Here is a 17,666-nt window from a genome sequence, read left to right on the forward strand (position 1 = left end):
ATTTTAGTTTGGTAAAATGACAGTAGGACGTAGCTTAACTTTTCATTTGCAGGAAGTTCTTCAGAGTACAATTTACCATTGGGAAAAGTTACCTTCATTTTTTGCATAATCCATAAAAAAAGATCCATAATTGATTCATATTCCTTGCACTAACACACATTTTATATTGCCCTGTTTAGGTGTAGCCTAAACCTGTCCTTTTGGGGGCAACACGTAGAGGGCAGTATAGGAGAATGCCATACAAACTAACGCAAGCTGTGGCAAATCGAAGCCACCAGAGCGCCACATCAGCGTCATTTTTAGGCAGACTTGTGGAGAGATATGGCAACAATGTCAAGCCATTACAAGCAAGTCACTCAAAATTTTATCACCTGTCAATATAATAACTCAAGCATTTAAGAATTTCAAGTACTTGCATAAACCATGAAACAAAATCATCCTAGACAAGGACAAAAGAGCTTTCTTGTACTTTGCAAACATTTTAATGATTTTTTTTCTTCTGGAGCAAACACATTTTTGAAAATATCTGTTTAGCTCAAACTGCAACTTGAGTTAAATAAATGTTTATAATATACAAAGAAAATACATGATTTTTTTTTTTTACTTCCCCCCTCGCACATAAACGGACAAACGGACAACCAGTGTTTGTGTCTCTGGAAAGAACCACCACGCACGCACGAAGCAATAAAACGCTGAAAACAAAAGCCCCCGAAAAAAAAAAATAGTCGCAGGACAACACACACACACACAAACAGACACACGCGGCTGGGTGGGGACTACTGTGGGGAGGTAGTGTCCCTGGTAGTTGGGGTTAGAGGAGGGCTGGGGTTCATGCGGGTGATCAGTTGAGGTGGAAGCCCTTCTCCATGGTGGCAGCCAGCAAACGTTCCCTCATGATGTCCTCGGACGAATACTCGGGAAGTTTCAGGTAGTGAACGCAGGTATTGACCGACGGGTAGCTCGAGTCCGTTGCGTCCACCTGCGGGCGACAGGTGCCGGCTACTTTTGAGGAGTTTTGGGTAAACGCGTAACAAAAGAAAAGCGTTCCTGAAAGAATTAACGAGTATTTCGACGCGTTGTCAATAAAAACGTGTAACTTGATTGTTACAACATGGTGTGCTACTCAGCTATCCATTTAAAGCAGGTCATTAATTATGGTAGCCAACTGTTCCTCCTTGGCTCACGATGTAACAAACCACCCCAAAGACACCAGTAACGATTAAGAAGTTTATGTTTTGTACAACTAAAAACGGTAAGGGTGGCGCGGTCTCAAGTACAGAGGTTGCTAAAGTTCTCCTAATGGAGGTATAAAGAGAATCTCATTGGCATTATATGTTAATGACAATCTTGATTATTCTCCCTACCTACCATATATACCGGCGCCTAAGCCGTATTTACAACGACAAAAGACTAATATAAGAGGTTGTGTTTACAAGTGCTTGTGCGTGAGTGAGTGCGTGCGTGAGTGCTTAGAATAGAATAGAATATACCTTTATTGTCATTGTTACAAAATGGGTTAACATCTTGTGACAACGAAATTGGGCATGACACTCCAGTTTTACACATTCACAGTGAGGTATGAGCCAAGAAGATAAAGGAACAGAGAAGATAAGGTTATAAAACAAGGGGGATAAGGCTATAGTTATAATTTACATGGTATTTACAAAAGAAATGTCGGCATGTGGGATGTTAAATACTGTGTTACCGTGATACCGTTGGTATCGTAAGGGCTTGTGCGTGAGTGAGTGCTTGTGCGTGAGCGCGTGAGTAAGAGAGAGATGGTGGTGGGGTTTAATGAGAGCTTTTACTCCCCCGGGTGGAGTTAAAGAGCCTCAGGGCATGAGGAAGAAATTATCTCCTCTGTCTGTCCGTGGAACAAGACTGACAGCAGTCTGTCGCTGAAGCTGCTCTTCTGTTTGGAGATGAAATTTGGTCGTGTGTCACCAATAGCAAATGATAAGCAGCACGTGGGAAGAAGGCATGGCTAATACAGGAACAACAAAATCATTAGGGCAAACTAACGTGAGCGCAGATTTTAGAGTCAGACTGCCGTTTTTAAGTCTTTTTGTTTGTGAAACTATTTTTGCAATACAACATGCCAGGAGAAAAAAAAACTCTTGTACAGTACCCAGAAACGGAGAAGGAGATCTTTGTGTGGTTTGAAGCCCACAGACAAAACTGATATCGAGTGTCTCGACTAAGTGTTCGTTTGAAAGCTCTCAAGATTACACAAGCCCACAAATATGAAGGGTTCGCCGCTTAAATAAAATGATGTACACGTTTTCTACCATTTATTTTATTATGTGGCGATCTTTAAGCAGTTTTAGGGGGTTGGCTTTGATGCAGGTATATACAGTAATTATTAACTGGATAGTTACTTTCAGATTAACGGGTTACTTTGGGTGTAAATAATCTGGGAGGCAACGGAAATACTTCCTAAATTAACTAACTTATTACAGTTCTTCAGTGTCGAAGCCAAAACAGCTTTTGAGCTCCTGACCTGCGATACAGAAATTTTCCCTACCTTGCGAACAATGGTGAGGCGGGGGTGTAAGTTAGCCAGGCCACCTGGAGGCAGCGTTGAGCAACCAGTAGTGAACTGCAGGAAGGCTTTCCTTTCGTCCGACGACATGCCGCACAAGACGCGAACGAAACGCAGGAAGCCGGCGCTAAAAGGAAAACACAGAAAACATTCTCAAATTGCAAAAAACTACAACAAGACCCATTATTGACAAAAAAGGAGAAGTCGTTAAGACCTGTCTCTGGTGTAGCCTAGCTTTGGCTCAGTGTAGTTGATAATGTCATCAGATGTCCACGAAGGTGACTGATTGCCGCATAGAATCATCTGAACTTCTTTGTGGCTGAACGAGCTCAACTTCTCCATTGGGAAAACGCTGTTGAAACCCTCTGGTACCAAAAAACGAAAACGTCAGTGAATAAAATAGTTGCAGGGGTTTCTTATAAAGTAAATTCTGCATTTGACCAACAACTACCACTAACTAGTCAAGTCATGTTTATTTGTATAGCCCTTGATCACAAAGAGTCTCAAAGGGCTGCACAGACCACAGATTATTGCAAACCACAGACTAGTATTACACCCTCCCCTGATCTAAAACCTACATGAGGGCAAGGACAAACTCAAAAACATATACACAGATATTGTCAACATAAAATATAGGTTATTCATATGCTATAGAATAGAAGTGTTTTTAAGCCTAGATTTAAACAGTTCCACCGAGGTTGCAGATCGAATCTAAGCATTCCACAGCACCGGGACCCGGATGGAGAACGCTCTCGAACCTGCGGATCTCTTCTTGGCTCTTGGGATCACGAGTAGACCAGTGAATCATTTTAAGGGATCTGTGAGCAGCACTACTACCAAGTAGTTAAATGACATTTATTGTAGTCATTAGTGTATAAAGTGCTTTTTTTCCCTTTCTTTTTTTAACTAAAGATCTTAAAGTTTGGGTGCACAGTATGCACGAGATTTAACAGTAATATATTACCATATTTGTGCAAAGATGGATCAGTATAAAAATATCACTGACCACAATGGCAAAACAATGCCTGCAAAGGGAATCAAACACAGATCCCTGCATCCCAACCACTAGACCACCAATGATATGACTAGATTTTACCATTATCACACTATTTGTATTCACAGTACCAGAGGTGAATGTTAGAGAATGGAGAAAAAGATTATATATATAAAAAAAAAAAAAAAAAAAAACACACGACTAGAGAAACAATTTTTGGCAGTTAGTCTGATAATGCACCAGCCTTTGAAGGACATCAAATAGGAACAGAGTAAATTGTATGTTTTTAGTGTGTTCATATTTTACGTGGCAATAAATGATTTGAGTTATAGCTGCAAGTATTCAACAATTAAAATGTGAAACAAGATTTTATACGCATTTTTAATCAAAAATTAGGGATGCGCTCTATACACGAGCGCACGTTATACACTAAATAAATATGGCAAATCTATAATTGTACAAGCATGTATACCTCTGAATGCTTCCATTTGTTTCTGGATGCCCGTGTGCATGCAAAAGTCGAACATTAGCTCCACGTAGTCCTCAGCATTCTCCATGGTCACCATCTACACACACACACATACAAACACACACCTTAGTATGATGGTCACCCATACCATTGAAACCGGGAAGCCAGTAAGTTTACCTCATCATCTCCGTTGGGTTTGAGGTCTACGGCGGAAAAACCGTGAACTTTGGATGAAGGACAGAACTGGAAGTTCAACCTGCAAGGTCGGGGACACGCAATTTGGATAATTTTACATTAAAAAACTCATGCTTCATGCTAACGCAATGGAAAACACATGACATCGAAAATTACAATGACAAGCATGTTTTATGTTTTGGAGAACATCTATTGACATTTTAACAGGGACAAATAATTTCAGTGAGTGTAGCCCAGCCCAGCTTTGAGTCTTTATGTTGTATATTTTTACCAACTGGAGTGCAACAGTAATTTTGTTGTAACATTACAATGATAATAGAGGTGATTTTAATTCTGATCATACTAACCCGAGGTCTTCGATGCTAAGTGGTGGTCCAGAGCCGAGGGGGTTGCGGAGCATCAGGTCCTGCAGTCGCGTGTTCTTTTCGTCCTCGGACAGAACTTTACTGGTCAGGATCTGTCGTCTTTTAACTGCTAGCTCTTTGACCTCCTTGAGGAAGCTGGCTCTGTAATTGGTGGGCAGCTGGGTTGGTTTACCTCCATACAATACAATCAAATTCATTAAGAGCTAGCACAGGTTTAATTCAAATGGACAGAAGACCGAATCAAAAAATATGACTAGAAGCTGAGGGCCAGACTGTTTGATTGTTGAAAATGAAAGAAGCTGCTAATTTTGTTTTTGGTGCAGCTGGCGACCCCTAAAGCAATACTAGACATTACTGAAGCTAACCGCTAAAGCGAAATATGTCCTCAGTCCAGAATGATGACTGTCAAAAATCAAATACGATTTTTCGTAAAAAAAATATTCATTTGCAGTGCATTCATTTTTAAAGTTTCCAATATTTTAATTTAACTACTCTACTGGTTGTTAATACTTGTTGCCAATGCTAATAGACCTAATGACATCCTTTGAGTTTTGCAGTGTATTATGTGGATTCATTTGCAATTCTTTTTAAATACATTTGATGCTAGAAGTTGAATGGACTTAATTCAGGCACCATCAGTAGCTTATAGTTTCTACTTTAGAAAAATAGGCAAAATTGACTGGCATGAAAAAAATGAAAATCATAACCTCAACAGAATATTTTTTAAAAACTGAATTGGATTGAAGTGCAATAAAGTGCAAAGACTTAACCATAAACAACACTTTCTTCAAGGATAAGTAACTTACAGTAAAAAAAACAATTCCTGCTGCGTGATACAATTATGCATCAAGATAATGTCAGCTAGCGCAAAGTGTGGTAGAGCAGGTAAGGTCACCTGTGAGGGTTGACCAACTGAAAGTCATCCCAAGTGAGGATGCCGTGGTACCAGGCAGGCGGTTTGGGCTTGGGCGGGTCCATGATAAACTCAGACTTCGAGTCTTCATCGAAGCTCCCTACGGAGAAAGTCTCCTGGCTCTCCTCAGTGGACGCTTCAGAGCGCACGTCGGAGAGCGGCAGGGGCGGGTGGTCCGAGTCGACGCAAATACCCTGCGGCGCATAGAGCAGCTTGCTCATGTTGGACTTGATGTCGCCCATGCAGAGCAGCTTGAAGAAGGGTTGCGAGACAGGCAGGTCCACGAGCCGATTGTCCTGGATGCATTTGGCCAGGAAGACGCCCAGGAAGCGGAAAAGCTTTGTTATGCGCTCCAGCTCCTCGCTGTCCTGTGGGAACGAAGCTGGGAAGAGACCGCATGAACGCTGCACGTAGTAGCCTGGAGGCTTCAGGCCACCACCTAAGTCCACCTGAGAAAAGACATTGTGTTGGCTGGGATTGCCAGAGTTGCGTGAGAGGAAAAAGGAAAAGGAAAGAAGAAAGGAACCTGTCTGGATTCGTCATCGGGGAAGTCATCATCGCACAACCAGATTCCCAAGGATGTGGTCTGGAACTCCGCCGCTACCAAAGCGTAAAATTCCAAGGTAGGACCTAAGCCCGTTCCCTCCTCTCCCTGGAATTCCACCTGAACACACACACAGGCGTCAAATACGGAACACCAACATGCACACTAGGGTTGCAACTAATGACTTTGTTAATAGTCGACCAGTCCAGACCAGAAAAACGAAAATTAGTTAAACCAAAAACTGGCTCTCTAGCAGCAGTGGAACAGTAAATAAAACAAATATGAGCATTTTGTGAAGTAGTCAGTGGTCAAGAGTATAGTCTGTAGTAAAAGTACTACACAATTCTCTGGTTTGAAATCAATAAGTCCAAACAACTGACGTTAGTCGTTTTTCACAATTTATAAACTGACGTTTGTTCTTCTGACTGAGTGCATTTAATTTCAAAAACGTAGGTTGGGCTAGCACAACGTTCAAGCTCACTTTTATAGCAAAACATGCGCGTATAAAATGTACAATGTATGTCATCGAAACCACATTGGCTTAAACGTTACTTAAATCTTACCGAAGCGAGTCAGACTCCGTTTCGTTCAACTTTCCAACTGTTCTCTTAATTTTCATTCATCACCGAGGTACTGCCATGTTACGCAAGTTCTGCTTTGCAAACTTTGCAAGTAATTTTTATTCGCTGTATCCAGGCTAAAACACTTGCAAACTTTAGAAGTTTTGGTTCGCATCTTGGATGTTGACATTATAATTTGTATTTGTTACCACTAGAGACACTATTGTGCATGAGCGTCTCTCAGAAGAGAATATATTCATGTATGTGAGATGCCTCACACTATATGAAAAAGGTGCATCCAATAATCGAAAATGGAAATATTGTCGACTATTTCCATTGTCGACTAATCGTTGCAGCCCTAACAAACACATCAAAACGAACATCCTCTGGCTCACCTCCAGCACAGACTTCCTGTCAGCATGAATCTGCATGACTGATTCGGCCCACTCCATCATGGCTTCCCCTCGGGGGACTTTGACGCGTTCGTGCTTTAGGCGACCCACCCGGAAATCACCGGGGTCGTCCCTGCGCACTGTAGTGGACGCCCGCGACCGCTCCATAGTTGCTTCGCGACGATTCTGCAGCCAAACGATGGCCCTGCATGTCACATGCCACACATTTTAGCATTAGCACGGAATAGAAATTAACAACCTTTGGCCAAACTAACATCCTTGAAAATGTTATCTTTTCAAATTGGTTTAAGCTGTCCCAATATCTAGTTCTATTCATAGCACTATTTTGTTTTTCATTTTATGCCACCTCCCACATTTTGCCACCTTCTTAATCCATCCCAATTTAAGAAAATCAACAAATTGTAATCACATTCTGTATAAATTTTGCACTCTTTCAAATCATCTGATTTCCAAGGCATTAAATCTGTCTTTTCTTACCTGGAGGCTCCGAAGGCAGTGCAGGTGAAGAAGAGCTGTCGGGTTTCGAATGGGATAAGGAAAGGACACTTGGAGGTGAGCCGTTCGCACCAATCCGGGAGTGCGCCACTGGCCAAGGCTAGAGGTTCCTCGATCTGCTGCAGGATCTTAGTAGTGATCTTCTTGCTTGTAAACTCTTCGGGAGATGCGTTGAACTGCAGGTCGTCTATGTCTGTGCACAGAAATCCCGGAGGGTATAATTGCATTAAGTTATTGATAAGTGTATTGGTTGGTAGATATTTGAAAAAATAAATAAGACAGCAATGGATTTTGAACTATCAAGGGGAACAGCAGGGGACCCAAACCGCAAATATGTGAACCTGTTCTAAAAGCCCTCCGCTGAGCACTTTCTTTCATCACGACAGTTAAGTCAAAATGACTATCTGGCATCCTATGCCACTTCCTTTGCAAGTGTTCAATAATAAAAACAGAATAAACTTAACAAATATATTGTATGGTCTTGATAATTTAAACTTTGAAGTTAATTTCATTTATACTATTGGTGGAATTACCCATTCTTTTATTGAATGTATATCTTTTATTAACTATGGTATGAATACATTTAAGAAAGATGCACATATATATAAACTTATACCAAATATCCTGCATACTTTAGGCTCTGAGTCAGCAAATATAATGCAGTTTTTGTAAGATATGCAATAAATTTTTTCAAAAAAGGTCAACTGCTATTTGCTCTGCAGTGCTCTCCCTTATGTGCTCCGTTTAGCAAGGATGCGCTGTGGAAAAGAGAAGCTGGATTTGCGTACTGACCTTCTTGCAAAGTGCGTGTGTTGTAGGAGGTGTCGCCTCCGATGATGTAAAGGATTCGTAGTAGCTGCAGCACATCCTCCACACTGCAGGCGTTGTGAGAGCAACCCGCCTTGGCCTGTGCCGGCTCTCTGCCCCAGCCCAGGATGTCGCCGCTTCGGTCGTTCGGCAATAGGCCGGGACTCAGGCTGCCACTCCGGACAACTCCGTGCTCGCACACGTCCTGAGTGCGACAAGTACACCGTTACGGGCGGCGCTGCAACTTTCAATTCATGGAATAGGTTAAAATAGATGTGAGATTCCACTTCGATTATTTTAGGAACTCATCACTACATTTTGTTGCGGTCCGTTTCCAAGTGCACTTTGAACGAAGGTAGCCTAGCTTACTCGAGTCTTTCAGAGTGTGGTAATTTTGCTCTCTGGTAAAATTTAACATTTCATTTGGTCAGGTTTTAATCACCCGAACAACGCCCCAAAAAATTAAAAATATATATTTTTTTTTTTTAAAATAATGTAATTTATGTTGCCAAAGTAAGAAATCGTGACTACTAAAAACCAGCCCCGCAAGTCGAATTTCCTCCATAAAATTTCAGATCATCATTCAAATATTGAAAGCAGAATTTATAATCTGGTTCATTTATTATTCATATTCTGGCATATTTTTTTATGGGAGAAAGCCTTGTGTAATAGTTACCGTCTTGTCACTTTCTTTTTCCTTCTCTGCATCTTTCAGCTCTCTGTACATGATCCTAATGCAAAAACAAACAATCAACACGCATGCAGATACTGGAACATCGTCATGTGCCTTAAGAACGGTCTTACGTGTATGTGGGTTCCCAGATGCGTCGCAGTTTGTCAGTCTTCACCGAACCATTACAAGATAGTTGCAGCAGTCGTTGGACGTAGAAAAAGATGGTGGACTTGTAGTTGGACAAAGGAAGTTCAACCTCCCGAGTGGTGCCCAGACCTGCAACCTACGCCCGCAAAAGAGGGTGACTGTGGTGCCGGCTTGACATAAACCTTTTGGGGTGTGTTCAAAAAAATTTTACCTTGAGGGTGAGGGCTAGGTGAGGGGAAGGAGCACACTCTACCTCCTCCTGCACCTCTGAGCAAGGAGTTCCTGAGAGCAACATGGATGTTAACTTCTTTCTGTCAGGTTATGTTGGTAAATAAATTAGGAGGCTCTTACCCGGTGCGGGAATCTCCAGATCGGTGGTCTGCTGCACGTTGGTTCTCCCTGGCCGAGGGTCAAAGGCAGGAACTAATGCAGAAAACTGTCTCTTGAGGACAAAGTCGTCATCCCACGTCCTCCTGCGACCTCCTTTGGTCTCGTACTCCTCCTCTTCCTGCAGGACACAGGGGCAGAGTACACCATAGTTGGGAATTGTCGGACCACTTCCTATTTGCAACAATTGTCTTATCCGTACCAGGACCTCCTCATACTCCTGATCCTCCTGATTGTCATCTTCATTCTCATCATCGTCATCGTCAGGCTCAGGAAGGTCATCTTCATCTTCCAGTTCGGCCAATAGGGTGTTAGCGCGGCAGCTATCCAGAAAGTCTGCACAAAATGCTATAGTTAATTGAAAGAATGGAATTACCAAGACAGTTTTGCTTCAAGTCATGCTTTCAAAAAAAAGTTATGCCCACAAATTACAGAATTTTACTGAACTCCAATAAATGATTGTTTTTAAGTACAGATCATTTCCATCAAGGCTGACCATAGAGAGAGAATTCGGCCTCCTGTCCAGTGTCACTCTCGCTGGACGTGGACGTTAGGCTGGCAGTCAAGGTGTTGTTTAGCACCTGTCCTACTGACAGGCCAGTAGTTGCTGTGGCGACATTGTTACTGCTGGTGACGATGGATGTGGACATGGTGACTGTGGAGGTAGTGCCAGTGGTGGTGAGGTTGGGAAAACTCTGGGCACCCATCAAGGGAGATGCTGGCAACAAACATGGTAGTCATTTCATTATTATCATCATCCCTTATTTATTTCCCATATTTCTCAGATTAATTCCGTTAAAGCAGGGGTCAGAATATATGGCTCTTTCATGAGTAGATCTGGCTCAGAGATAAAATCGGGGCCATAGGAGTTTTCTATGAAATTGAAATTTTAGTGTATGCGATGCCGCAGCGACGAGGTTTTTTTTTTTGGTTCGCTTCAAAATTTTTATGGCAACTATTGTTTATACTCCAGGTGTAACACCAACAGACTCGTTTTTGACTGTACTTTTTAACGGAATCCTAGGTGTGGAAGCTCATTAATCAATCTATGTTCATTCTTGAGACACTTTACAATAAAAAGCCACAAAATAAACTGTCATCAGCCGAAAATGCCAGCTAAGGCCCCAAAAGCAATTTGATTGGGTGAGCGTTAGGTGTGGCCAGCTATTAACACACATAGCAGATTACCCTATATACATCTGTTTCTTTCTCGTCTACAATAGTTTGTGACATTATTACAAGAGAACTCTGCTCCCACCGTTTTGAAAAAAATATTTACAATAAAAATAACAGTCAAAATGAGCCTCAACGATCTTAAATTGGCTGTCCGGAATTTGAAATCTTTCTACTCGCTGACACCATCTCCGGGCTTAAGTCACCCTTGCAGCCTCTGTTAAACTCTTTGTGGCACGTCAAAGTATGTCCATTTCTTACACATGCAGGACTAAACTCATCTTTTTGGGTTGTTTGAGTTGGTTGACTATTTGAAACAGGCTCTTTCACCATTTTTATGCTACACTGACAACAAGCACGAGGGCGAACACCCAATCACTCCAGCCCCATTCATCTCCCCATTCCCACCTTGCTAAAAGTAAGCTAAAGGGGGATTGTTTTTTAAAGGCTCTTGAACTCAGTTGGACATTTTTAACACATACCTAATAGAGAAAATATTCTACTGACCCTAACCTCTTAAGGGCAACTAAAAAGTAAAGTTAATTTGCATAGCCCTTTATCACGAGGAGTCTCAAAGAGCTGCACACCACACCTTCAAGTAACTGTGGGAGAAAGACGGATTTTAAGTAGTATATTTGTTAACATGGGACACAGGCTCTGGCATTACAGTTTAATTGATTTTACCAAATCAAACAACCCACAGTGATTTAAAATGTGCTGAAGAATAGCTATTGTCTGGAGAACAGGTTTGGTGGGATTGTTTTAAAATAAATGGTGTGGCTCTAAAAATACAGTATTTTGCTTACATGGCTCAGAGTCAAAAACCCCTGCATGAGAGTAAGACAATAAAGTAACACAAATTCATCATAGTTATCAAATTTGCCCTAGTCAGATTTATTGTAAAACCCTGTGTTTAGACAGTCAAATGAAAGCGACTTACTTGCTGTACTCATGACGTTGCGGCCTAGCGTGTTGGTGTTGTTGTCACTGCTGCTACGGCTTAGGTTCATGTTGTTGGTGGCATTAGTGCGGGACATGTTTGGTGCACGCCGCACAAACGACTCCATGAGGCTGGCTTCACGCGACGACAGGTTGGGCACACTGGCGCTGGAGCTCATGGGCGCACCAGCAGCAAGCAGCGAGCTGACCGAAAGGCGAGCGTTCGTAGCAGAGCACAAAGGCCTCTGTGAGGGCGTGTCCTTACTAGGGGATTCCGAAACAGAGCTGACGTCAGGCGAGCTGACGCTGACCAAGCCCATGGAAATAGCCGTCGCCGGGTCAGTCGGGTCCTTGGAGCCCTCTACCCCTGACGTGGAGGGTGTGCCACCCTCCGTGGCAGAGGACAGCACCACGACAGGTTCCTGCCGCTGAGCTTCAGAGATGGAACTGCTTATTGTAACACCACCTGAACCGCAACCTTGATCCAGAAGGAGCCCCTCAGCCCGTTTGTCTGGCCGAGCAGAAGGACCGAGTGATGAGCTCAGGCTGATGTCTGAGGAGGAGGCTACGCTGCACACAGAGCTGTTGCTGCCCTTGCGGCTGGACGAGCCGGCTCCGCTTAGCGATGAGGCCCCGCCCTTGTCTGGACAGTTATTTTTCACCAGACTGCTCCACGAGGTTGGCGTGGACGCGGTGTTGGTGATGCCGCCACTGGCAGCCATGGTCGGGGAAGGTCCCAGCGCGGCGAAGGCGGGGCCTGTAACAGCGGATGAAACAGGTTTGGGTGACGGCGCTGAGGCAGCCGACTCAGGGTCGTACCCTGGAGCAAGCTTGAGGTCAAACTTCCCTTCGGCGCCCATACGGTAAGAGTTTGAGCCGCCAGCATCCCAGGTTACATCAATCCAGCCTGGATGGACAGAGACATAGGAGGACACGCACGCATGGATGTCAGAGACCCGGCAGAGACGGCAGGGGAGAGAGAGAGAGAGAGAAGACAAAGAAAGAAGAGGAGAAAAAGAGAAAGGGGCGGATACGGCCAACAGACAGCACCGGACCACAACGCCAGCCTGTTAAGCCCACGAACATAGACATTTATACACAAATAAATGCCTCATCAAACTGTCTAGCGCATTTGAAATATCAAATGTGACACAACGCTCCCCAAGAAGAATTTGAATGATAAAATATGTACAATCTGTCCTTTGCTCTTTCTTGCTTTGACTTTCAAGCAGAAACTGGAAGTAACCAGTACTTTAGTGATAAGAATCCTTGCATGATTAATGGTAATGCCAAGACCAAATGTTTTATTCTGCAGTCATTCTCATAAGCCACTAAGTCAGCAAAAAAATATGCCAAATGAGCCATCTTTGCCCTACGTGCCATTTTGACAAGCCAGTATGGCGATGCCATGCACATGTCTATGCGTGCGGCTTTAAACATCAGCTTGAGCGTCATTTTGGTCCAGTGGCAAGGATCACGTGACCAAACACAGCAGATGGCATTTGAGATTTTTATCATCATAACTCATGACATCATTAACCAACAAGAGCCTCTAAAAAACAAGCAAAGGGGGGCACGTTACAATGACTCCCAGCAAACATCTGTTTTCCAGGATTTGTAAACCTTTATCAGTGTTTTTCTTACCATTATGGGCCTCTCCAGTGACTGTGCCCTCCCCGGCTGGGTTTCCGTCTTGGTCGCGCCACTTCCAGTCGATCCCACGCACTACCCGCGCACCTGGGACAATGTACTTCATCACTTGAGAGCGGAACAGGCGACGCTGCCGTCGCAGGTTGGCTTCTGCCTCCTTCACAGCTTTTCCTGTGGAGTTAGAGGAGCCAGATGCCATTGGGTAATAAAAATAACTCTCAAAGTCAATGCGTAATTTGGAGCAATTACCAACGATATATTAAATAAAAAATGTTTTCGGATGAATACTAGCAACTAGTGGGGTTAGCAATCTCACCTAGTTGGTCCTCACAAACCGCAGTGACTGTGCCATAGAGCTCAAGCCCAGATAATGACAAGTAATGTGTTTGGGCACTGGCATTCTTGCCCATTTGCTTGATGCGAATGTGCCTCCAGCCCTGCTTTTCGTCTTTGGACGGGTCCAGAGGCCACGTGGCTGTCGAGCTGAATGGCGGATGATCACAATTTGGTCACTAAGACAACTTGAATAGTTTTAACTGGCGACATCGCTTGGAGAAAAAAAAAAAAGAGCATACCCTGGTTCGTTGAGGCTGCAGTCGTCCACGTGTGTGGACAACGTACTCCAGTTCTGACCATCCTTAGACACCTGGAAAACCCAGGTCCTCAACGCCGAGCGCCCGTAACCCCTGAACAAGAACAAACAACAGTTCATCACAAGAAGTGCAATGGTTTCACCGTTCCCATTTATGTTTAGGAGGAAAAAATGTAGGCTATTACAATATTGTGTATGTGTTTTGTCTCTTTGTTGCCTTACCTGGCATGTCTCAAGGTGTAAGCAGATGGAATGACCCAGAGGCCAAGATCAACGGCGAACCAGGCATTCTTGTCGTCATTGGTGTGACAGTTGAGGGCAGAGCTGTCCCGACTGAGGATGTCTTCTAGACGACCATAAGGAAGGTTTCGACCTTCCGATGATGTCACAACCACCAGTCCATAGGCGGCGGGGTTGACCCATTCATAGGCCGTCCTGAAAAGCAGGGAGATGACTTGGCATGCTGGCCTACACCTTAGCTCAAGTCCAAGCGGAGTGGACTTACTTTGCATTGGTTCCAACCCAATAAATTATGCCGTTTTCGTCAAAGTCGTGTTGGTGCCTAAAGGTGAAGGTCTGCCCTTCTCTCAGCTTCCTGACAAAAACGAAGGAGGAGCGTTCAAAGTCGTACCACTGCTTGGCCACCTGTGGACACACCATCGAAAAGAGAAAGAAAAGAAAATAAGAATCTTTAAAAAGTTCCGCTGCCAATAGACGCCGATTTGACTTTGAGCTGACCATCTTGAGCAAGTACTGCTCCAAAGACTCAACAGTGGCTAGAGGTTCCATCTTCAACATACGTCCTGTCCGGTCAATGAGGGCCGTCTCGCCAGGCGCCCGCTCCAAGCGGAATCTTAACCTCCTTGTCAAGATCTATAAAGAAAATGACCGGGAGGATTAAAAAAAGATACAAATTCTAGCGTGTGAGTAAGCAAAAGTACGACCCACCTGCAAGTTGTAGGAAGAACCTGGGGTGTCGTAAAGGTGCAGGGGAAGACGTTCGATGGACTCCAGGACAGCAATCAGTTTGCGGATTAAGGCAACTGCTGGTAGGCTGCGCAGGAACACAGATACAGACAAAACTCACTCCATGAAGAGTGTAACTTCACCAGACTTCCCCAACAAAGAAAAGTGACCATACAGAATACTTTGTGTTTGAATTTAAAAGGCAAAAATAAGGTTATATTTTAGAATAGCACCTTTCGTCATCTTCATTCTCACTGAAAGCGGCTTTGAATACATTGATCCTCTCCATTAAAGCCTTACAATCAGGTTTCAGGTCTACGTCCGCACTCTGAATGGCAGTGACACAGTTTGTTTCAGTAAGACACTTTCGAGAATGCTGCCCGATGTTTATGTGCATGCAAAATCACTGACGTTGTTGAGCACAGTGAAGAGAGCCTGAACTAGGCCACTGCTGCACATCTCATAGGGAGAAATTGTGTTCTCATCTTTGAGCACCACTATCAAGTTCTCCAGGGCTGTCTTCATCAGGTCCCGCCAGGTGTTCTCACCTTCAACAAACTGACATACATGCACTTGATAACAAAGTCCATTCTTCTCACTGTGGCATTGTGTCACTGTGGGTACCTGTCTGTTGGTGTGCAGCTCCCAGGAGGACTCTAGCTGGGTTGAGATGTTTCTAAGTGTTACCACAACGCCCCTGGGCATGCTCTCCACTGCCTTGAAGTGGTCATCGTACAGCTCCCGGGCCATACTCTTAACTTTCTGCTTGGTCTTCTCCAACTTTGACTTGAGCTTACGGCCTCGCTTACCCGTCCAGCCAGTCACAAACTCCGAGCCTACATTAAACGTTATCACAACAGCGGGGAGGTTAAGAGAGTAAATCGCCAGTGAAACACAATTTTAAATAATGTCACCTAAAGACGTCTCTGCAGTAAACGAGTGCTTGGTTCCTCGGTTGGATTCAAATACGAAACCCGGCAGGTCCTCCTTCAAGATGGTAGCTTGCTGGCCGTCCGAGTTGTGGATGGCAATCTCTCCGTCCTTCAGGCATGTCAGTGACCAGTTGCCCACTGTCAGTTTGGTGGGACCCAAACTCGACAAGACAGGCTGGCTGGACGTGACAGGCTTCACTTGACTCCTGGCTCGTTGAAGCTTCTCCAGGAACTCGCTACGAGACTCTGCAAACATGATGAAAAAGTCATTGCTAGAGAGTCAAAAATCACATAATAAGTATTTTGCAAGGGGTATTATGTTACCAGAGCTATCTGAGCCGCCTTCTGGGCTGCCGCTTGAGTACATGGTGGCCAGCTTCCCGTCTAGAATGAAGCGGAACCAGCCATTGGAGCCATTGGATAGCTCCAGGGCTGCAGCGTCTGACCAAATGTAGAGGCAGTCCCGGCCCCTAATGATAGACCAATCCCGCCAGTGGTATGGTTTTCCTTGCAGGATTTCCCTGGCATCCTCCTGGACTTCCTCCTCCTGCATTACCATGGTTACAACTTTAATTCTTGCAACATGCTGCTAATTATTCCCTACATACTCTTGACTAGAACTTATTCTCAAATAGTTGTCCTAAAAATCTGCTCTTTATTTAGGCTAAGGTAGTTAGAAATTAGTAAATAGTTTTGAATGCAGAACTCATAAATCCCAAATGTAAATAGGATTTATAGATAGAGATCCATATAAGCTAAAATTGTCATTTCAAACCAGTACACACATTTTAAAGAAAAAATGTGTTCAGCTCAAGGTCCAAATATCTGATACCAGAACTAACACTCCTTCCTATTTTTAATTATTGAAAATAATAAACTTAATTATTTTTTTCACCCTATATTTCTCTCGGGAAAAAAAAGCATAAACCATATTTTAATTATTTAAAAATAAAAACATACTAAGAACACAGACAATTCCTGACGCACCTTCTCGGGTTTGACTTCGTCCTCATTCTCGTCGTCCGACGCCGGTCCAGCCAGCGTCGACACTTTATTTATAACGCCCAGGCGGGCCAACTGATCCAGAAAGACATCTCCACCTTTGTCTACCAGGTCTCGGATGATCTGCAAGGCCAGCAGGTGGCCGTCGTCATCGTCCTAGGTCAGGAAAGAGCTCAGGGGAGTTAGAGGGAATTTAAAAGTTTTGTTTCCATGTTCGGAGTTAAATGTACATACCTCCTGGTCCAACACAGTGGCACTGATCTCAACCAGCACTGTAGGCAGGTTGTGGCCTGCCTCACTGTCGCAGACCTCCTTCAGCAGCAATTCACTGCTATAGTGGACCATCTTCCGGATCAGGGCCAGACTGGCTTTCCTAAAAGAAACAAACCTCAGTTATTAACAGTGAGAGCTTAATTGTTTGAAAGTCTGAGTAAAATCCTGCACAAACAGTCAAATTACATTGAACTATTTACATATTTCCTCAAACGTGTGACAAAATGCAACTCAATAAATGAAAACAATTCCATGCTCACTGTAAGAGATTGAATTCATGACTGAGTAAAGTAGTAGTGAAAATGTGATTACATGAATTAATAACTAATTGAAAGCAAATAGGAATTAAAGTGAGTTGTTTAACCTAATAGAAGGCAGCATGGTTTGCTGGAAGGTTTGTGCAAAAACAGGCAGAAGTCTTTTCAGGTAGATGGGCGCCATTTCTGGGTCCCCTTTGGGCTCGCCTCCTTCGTCCTCGTCTTTGTTGACGTCTTTCTTCTTCTTGTCATCACCTTTGTTAACCGGACACATCCAGTCACCTGACACACATAGTGAAGAGTTGACGACTTTAAAATAAATTTTGCCCTGCTGTCTGACTATAAAAATTATGAAAGATTTTCGGCGAACTAGGAAGG

The 17,666-nt window shown here is 43.7% G+C and overlaps 1 protein-coding gene across 4 annotated transcripts in view; it reads right to left on the minus strand.

Moving 5' to 3' along the window:
* Nucleotides 1–97: 97 nt before the first annotated feature.
* Nucleotides 98–17,666, minus strand: part of hectd1 (HECT domain containing 1) — a 28,162-nt gene continuing 10,593 nt past the window's right edge. For 2 of the 4 annotated variants that reach the window (XM_088354626.1, XM_088354627.1), the window contains exons 10-41: nt 17,396–17,570; nt 16,993–17,131; nt 16,744–16,914; nt 16,081–16,303; nt 15,739–16,002; nt 15,449–15,660; nt 15,236–15,382; nt 15,058–15,152; nt 14,807–14,912; nt 14,597–14,731; nt 14,364–14,503; nt 14,081–14,293; nt 13,842–13,952; nt 13,583–13,749; nt 13,261–13,437; nt 11,618–12,523; nt 10,001–10,222; nt 9,469–9,840; nt 9,329–9,399; nt 9,102–9,253; nt 8,974–9,028; nt 8,283–8,502; nt 7,473–7,683; nt 6,978–7,179; nt 6,005–6,142; nt 5,461–5,927; nt 4,548–4,706; nt 4,183–4,261; nt 4,009–4,102; nt 2,757–2,907; nt 2,525–2,669; nt 98–979 (exon numbers count right to left, since the gene is read on the minus strand). In XM_088354626.1, coding sequence (XP_088210752.1) covers nt 842–979; nt 2,525–2,669; nt 2,757–2,907; nt 4,009–4,102; nt 4,183–4,261; nt 4,548–4,706; nt 5,461–5,927; nt 6,005–6,142; nt 6,978–7,179; nt 7,473–7,683; nt 8,283–8,502; nt 8,974–9,028; nt 9,102–9,253; nt 9,329–9,399; nt 9,469–9,840; nt 10,001–10,222; nt 11,618–12,523; nt 13,261–13,437; nt 13,583–13,749; nt 13,842–13,952; nt 14,081–14,293; nt 14,364–14,503; nt 14,597–14,731; nt 14,807–14,912; nt 15,058–15,152; nt 15,236–15,382; nt 15,449–15,660; nt 15,739–16,002; nt 16,081–16,303; nt 16,744–16,914; nt 16,993–17,131; nt 17,396–17,570 — 6,257 coding nt within the window. In that variant the 3' untranslated portion in view covers nt 98–841. The remainder of the gene's footprint in view (nt 980–2,524; nt 2,670–2,756; nt 2,908–4,008; nt 4,103–4,182; nt 4,262–4,547; nt 4,707–5,460; nt 5,928–6,004; nt 6,143–6,977; nt 7,180–7,472; nt 7,684–8,282; nt 8,503–8,973; nt 9,029–9,101; nt 9,254–9,328; nt 9,400–9,468; nt 9,841–10,000; nt 10,223–11,617; nt 12,524–13,260; nt 13,438–13,582; nt 13,750–13,841; nt 13,953–14,080; nt 14,294–14,363; nt 14,504–14,596; nt 14,732–14,806; nt 14,913–15,057; nt 15,153–15,235; nt 15,383–15,448; nt 15,661–15,738; nt 16,003–16,080; nt 16,304–16,743; nt 16,915–16,992; nt 17,132–17,395; nt 17,571–17,666) is intronic. The other 2 variants (XM_088354628.1, XM_088354629.1) reach the window with 2 other exon arrangements.

The sequence above is a fragment of the Urocampus carinirostris genome, chromosome 15 (genome assembly GCF_059441175.1).
Source record: "Urocampus carinirostris isolate Australia breed hairy pipefish chromosome 15, RoL_Ucar_1.0, whole genome shotgun sequence".
Lineage (NCBI taxonomy): Eukaryota > Metazoa > Chordata > Actinopteri > Syngnathiformes > Syngnathidae > Urocampus > Urocampus carinirostris.